At 39.8% G+C, this 6,095-nt stretch overlaps 1 protein-coding gene across 1 annotated transcript; it reads left to right on the top strand.

Annotated features, from left to right (window-relative positions):
• The first annotated feature begins 300 nt into the window (after window positions 1-300).
• LOC140384331 (cyclic AMP response element-binding protein B-like) lies at window positions 301-2,521 on the top strand. Its single transcript, XM_072466026.1, has 3 exons — window positions 301-400; window positions 835-979; window positions 2,383-2,521. The coding sequence occupies exons 1-3, from the start codon at window positions 301-303 to the stop codon at window positions 2,519-2,521; spliced, it is 384 nt and encodes a 127-aa protein (XP_072322127.1).
• The last annotated feature ends 3,574 nt before the right edge of the window (window positions 2,522-6,095 follow it).

Genomic DNA, 6,095 nt, shown 5'->3' with positions numbered 1-6,095 from the left:
TTTGATTTTTCCACAATGAGCAGGTCCAGGCTTGACATTTTAACAATTGATTGATTCAACTTTGGTCAAAATAAGACTTATTTTGAACAAAAGTGAGTAAGTTTTAAATTGTCTAAATTTCAAAATTCTTCATACAAATTCGTAGACCATACATTTTAAAAAAAATATTTCATTATCTCTTTAGATGCCCCACTTGGTCTGAGATGTAATGTGGGACAAGCTCGATCAAAGCTTTAAAAACAAACTATAAACACCAACAAATAAATGGTCTAACACACTTTTGTTACGATGTAGCGCAGAATGGAACCAATTCCAATCAAGATGGAGGTTGTGACTCCGCCCCGCCCCACGATGCCTCTGCTGCAGCACCCAGTTTACGGGACACAGTACAGTCAATACGGTGAGTCACAACATTTAAGCTACATAAAGCTACTTGTCCTTCAATGTTTTGCTAACTAAACATTTTTTTGAAATTGTATTTAATTTATTAGTTCACGTTTCAGTATTTTCAGTATATTTATGAATGTCCTGGTGTTGATTACAATGTGCCGTCTGAACAGAATCCTTCTTTATAAACACAAATGTCAAATATCGCAATCACAAATCGTTTTCAATATCGTACAGCCCTAGACTAAATTCATAATAATATTGCACAATTTCTACCACTTCTGTGTTGAATTATGTATAAATAAATGCTAAACTATAAACTATTAAATCACTTCAGTTCAAAAGATTATTACTCCTGTACTTCAGCCCGAGACAGAGTTTCCTCTGGGACAATGAAGTCAATTGTGATTCTGATGAATTAAAAGCCTTCTCTTGTTGTGATTTTAGCCTCTGCCTGTGACCTGTCTGTCGAACACCAGCAAAACCCATACGCTAGCTCCTCCTACCTGGGCGGGGCAGGAACCAACGCACACGGCTCCAAACAACCTGCGGACGACGCCCTGAAGAGGCAGATCTACCTCAGGAAGAACAGGTATACCAAATGTGCCAGTGCCTCTAACCATTGATCCACCACTATGTCCTTGCAATTACCTGTCCAAACTCTATGTGTCAGTGTTAAAGAGACATTGGGCCATATTTGATCCCCCGGAGCCTTTAGGGGGCGGGGCCACCTTAGCGCTGGCTTGAAGAGGCCGGACTTGGCAGCAGGAGGGGGATGTGCCAGTCCATATATGGTGATAGTGTTTGAACCAATGACTGATAACTGTGGCCTTCAAAAGCACAAGAAGAAGAAGAAGAAGAAGAAGAAGAAGAAGAAGAAGAAGAAGAAGAAGAAGAAGAAGAAGAAGAAGAAGAAGAAGAAGAAGAAGAAGAAGAAGAAGAAGAAGAAGAAGAAGAAGAAGAAGAAGAAGAAGAAGAAGAAGAAGAAGAAGAAGAAGAAGAAGAAGAAGAAGAAGAAGAAGAAGAAGAAGAAGAAGAAGAAGAATGTCATGGCCTCACATACGAGCAATGAAGAGCTCGCTCTTTTCGCTCTCACATGTCCGCGCTCCACCTGTTTGTTGCGTTTTGCGTGTCTAAATTCACTTCCTCGTTTGGCTCGTTTGTCTGTGAATATGTGACTGATTGTAATAAAACATGAAGCATTTTGGTTGAATGTGATGAATGTGTTTCACATATAGATGTTCTTCTTTGAGCTGAGCCAATACACCAGACCACGCCCTCAGTTTGCTTTACTCCGCCTCATATTTTGGCATAATCACGCCTCTTGTCTAGAATGCCACGCCCTGCAAGATGTGACGCATTGAGCTCTGTTAACGCTTCCTCCAACGGCAAAATATGACCCATGGTTTTATTATTATTGAAAATGTGACATTTAGTACAAAGTCATAAGTTAATTAAAGTAGATTTAGCATAATATGTATTTTTATTTAAGGTTAATAGGCCCCTGAAAACAAAAGAAAGTATAGAATTTTATAAGAAAACATGCAACCTTTTTATATTTCCTGGGTAGAAATATCAGTTAGTTTGCTTTTTTATTACAAAGAATGAAAAAATACAACATTCTAGCAGTAGTAGTATTTGAGCTTCAGAAAAGTATAACTTGTAGTAAAGAATGTAATAAGTCTGTAGATAAATTGAAAAAACAATTGTGAACTCTCCAGTAAAACCCCAAAATTTGGATTTTGCCCTCATTTAAAATGCTGTGTCTTATTATAATCTCCTATTAAATAAACACTTATTGTAAAATCCAATAGTAAACATGTGTAAACCCAGCTCTTTATTGTAAAACCAAAACGTTTGATCACAGTTATGTTGAAGGACGTGTCAAAACGCAGAGGAAGAGTTTGTACCTATAGATGATGCTGAAACACGGCATACAACAGTTTAACTCTGTGACAATGTGACATTGAAAGTGAATTTAGTTTTTGTGTCTAGGGAAGCTGCCAAGGAATGGAGACAGAAGAGGAAGGTGTACTTCAAATATTTGGAACATCGTGTGGTTGAGTTGGAAAGTCAAAACCAAAGTTTAAAAGAACAACTCATTGCAATAAAGCAATACTTTCGGCTCCAGTGAAGGCGGGGCTGCTTCTCTTGGTGACCCCCGGACCCCCAACGCCCTTCCAACTCGTACACAAATAAACTTACACAAAAATATATAATTTTATTTTTGTTCTTAAATGTGTCAGCGTTTTTATGCCTAAGAGACAACCCACCTGCAAAAAAGAAAAAATAAATATATATATATATATATATATATATATATATATATATAATTAATATGCATATATATATATATATATATATATATATATATATATATATATATATATATATATAATTAATATGCACATATATATATACATTAATATGCATATATATATATATATATATATATATATATATGCACATATGTATATTAATATGCACATATAAATGCACATATGCATATTTATGCACACATGCATATGTGCATAAATGCACATATGCATATATATAAATATATATATATATATAGATATAATGCATATATATATATATATATATATGCACATATATATTAATATGCATATACATATATAATATAATACACACACCGTATTTTCTGGACTAAATCAAATTTTTTGAGGAATTTATTTGATAAAATAAAAGAACAGACATTTCATCTTGAAATGCAGTTTATAATAATAACAGATTAGAGAACATGGTGAATAGGTGTACGTATGCTAACGCTAACACCTTCAGCTACATGAGGCACAGACAGAACTGTGGTAAGTGTCTGGTATGTTAACGTAACATATTAACAGTTATTCAGATAACTATAGCATAAAGAACATGCTAACAAGTTTACCAAAGCATCAGTATTACCCCAAATCACTAAGTGTCACTTCTAAACAACTCCACAAACTCCGGAGGTAGAGGAAGTGCTGAGAGCCTAGAGTGCCCTCTTGTGGTTGTCAGTGTGAAAATAACAAATAATATCACATAAGTCGCAACCCGGCCAAAACTATGAAAAATAGTATGTATATATATATATATATATATATATATATATATATATATATATATATATATATATATATATAACTTGTTGCCTTATAACCAAAGTCTATTAGTTAGTATCATAAGACATTAATTTATGTACAAAACTGTATATAAATCAGTATAATAAGAAGTAATACTATAGCAGTTTATTTATAGAATATAAATATCTCAACAGCAGAAAAAAAGTTATTCAGAATAAGACATAAATAAAAAATAATTAACATTGAATCAACCACTTACATGTATGCAAATTAGCAGGAGACAAAATTAAATATCAGAACCGTCTAACTCCACGAGAACAAGACGACATTTGGACATGATTTATAATACATAAACTGTGCATTTCTGTTCACCATTTTGTATCTATTTGACATTCTCTTCTGTAAATGCAGCGCTGCAGTTTCTCGAGGTGTAACGCAAAGTTTTATAAGAATCATGTCCCGGTTTAGTTGAGATATGGTCAGTGTCTGTAGAGCACGGTGCCCTTGACGTAGACGGTGACCCGGTCAGAGTGTGTGGTCAGTATCTGTAGAGTGTGTGGTCAGTATCTGTCAAAGCGTGTGGTCAGTATCTGTAGAGCGTGTGGTCAGTATCTGTAGAGCGTGTGGTCAGTATCTGTAGAGCGTGTGGTCAGTATCTGTCAGAGCGTGTGGTCAGTATCTGTAGAGCGTGTGGTCAGTATCTGTAGAGCGTGTGGTCAGTATCTGTCAGAGCGTGTGGTCAGTATCTGTAGAGCGTGTGGTCAGTATCTGTCAGAGCGTGTGGTCAGTATCTGTAGAGCGTGTGGTCAGTATCTGTAGAGCGTGTGGTCAGTATCTGTCAGAGCGTGTGGTCAGTATCTGTAGAGAGTGTGGTCAGTATCTGTAGAGCATGGTGTCCTTGACGTGGACGGTGACATGGTCAGAGCGTGTGGTCAGTATCTGTAGAGTGTGTGGTCAGTATCTGTCAAAGCGTGTGGTCAGTATCTGTAGAGCGTGTGGTCAGTATCTGTAGAGCGTGTGGTCAGTATCTGTCAGAGCGTGTGGTCAGTATCTGTAGAGCGTGTGGTCAGTATCTGTAGAGCGTGTGGTCAGTATCTGTAGAGAGTGTGGTCAGTATCTGTAGAGCATGGTGTCCTTGACGTGGACGGTGACATGGTCAGAGCGTGTGGTCAGTATCTGTAGAGCGTGTGGTCAGTATCTGTAGAGCGTGTGGTCAGTATCTGTCAGAGCGTGTGGTCAGTATCTGTAGAGAGTGTGGTCAGTATCTGTCAGAGCGTGTGGTCAGTATCTGTCAGAGTGTGTGGTCAGTATCTGTAGAGCGTGTGGTCAGTATCTGTCAGAGTGTGTGGTCAGTATCTGTAGAGCGTGTGGTCAGTATCTGTCAGAGTGTGTGGTCAGTATCTGTAGAGCGTGTGGTCAGTATCTGTCACAGCGTGTGGTCAGTATCTGTCAGAGTGTGTGGTCAGTATCTGTAGAGCGTGTGGTCAGTATCTGTCAGAGCGTGTGGTCAGTATCTGTAGAGCGTGTGGTCAGTATCTGTAGAGCGTGTGGTCAGTATCTGTCAGAGCGTGTGGTCAGTATCTGTCAGAGCGTGTGGTCAGTATCTGTAGAGAGTGTGGTCAGTATCTGTAGAGCATGGTGTCCTTGACGTGGACGGTGACATGGTCAGAGCGTGTGGTCAGTATCTGTAGAGTGTGTGGTCAGTATCTGTAGAGTGTGTGGTCAGTATCTGTAGAGCGTGTGGTCAGTATCTGTCAGAGTGTGTGGTCAGTATCTGTAGAGCGTGTGGTCAGTATCTGTCACAGCGTGTGGTCAGTATCTGTCAGAGTGTGTGGTCAGTATCTGTAGAGCGTGTGGTCAGTATCTGTCAGAGCGTGTGGTCAGTATCTGTAGAGCGTGTGGTCAGTATCTGTAGAGCGTGTGGTCAGTATCTGTCAGAGCGTGTGGTCAGTATCTGTCAGAGCGTGTGGTCAGTATCTGTAGAGAGTGTGGTCAGTATCTGTAGAGCATGGTGTCCTTGACGTGGACGGTGACATGGTCAGAGCGTGTGGTCAGTATCTGTAGAGTGTGTGGTCAGTATCTGTAGAGCGTGTGGTCAGTATCTGTAGAGCGTGTGGTCAGTATCTGTAGAGCGTGTGGTCAGTATCTGTCAGAGCGTGTGGTCAGTATCTGTAGAGAGTGTGGTCAGTATCTGTCAGAGCGTGTGGTCAGTATCTGTCAGAGTGTGTGGTCAGTATCTGTAGAGCGTGTGGTCAGTATCTGTCAGAGTGTGTGGTCAGTATCTGTAGAGCGTGTGGTCAGTATCTGTCACAGCGTGTGGTCAGTATCTGTCAGAGCGTGTGGTCAGTATCTGTCAGAGCGTGTGGTCAGTATCTGTAGAGCGTGTGGTCAGTATCTGTCAGAGCGTGTGGTCAGTATCTGTCAGAGCGTGTGGTCAGTATCTGTAGAGCGTGTGGTCAGTATCTGTAGAGCGTGTGGTCAGTATCTGTCAGAGTGTGTGGTCAGTATCTGTAGAGCGTGTGGTCAGTATCTGTCACAGCGTGTGGTCAGTATCTGTAGAGCGTGTGGTCAGTATCTGTCAGAGCGTGTGGTCAGTATCTGTCAGAGCGTGTGGTCAGTATCTGT

The sequence above is a fragment of the Eucyclogobius newberryi genome, unplaced genomic scaffold (genome assembly GCF_026437365.1).
Source record: "Eucyclogobius newberryi isolate DKJ021-1_F unplaced genomic scaffold, fEucNew1.0.hap1 SCAF_106, whole genome shotgun sequence".
In the NCBI taxonomy this organism is placed as follows: domain Eukaryota; kingdom Metazoa; phylum Chordata; class Actinopteri; order Gobiiformes; family Gobiidae; genus Eucyclogobius; species Eucyclogobius newberryi.
This window is presented reverse-complemented; position numbering and strand designations above follow the sequence as displayed.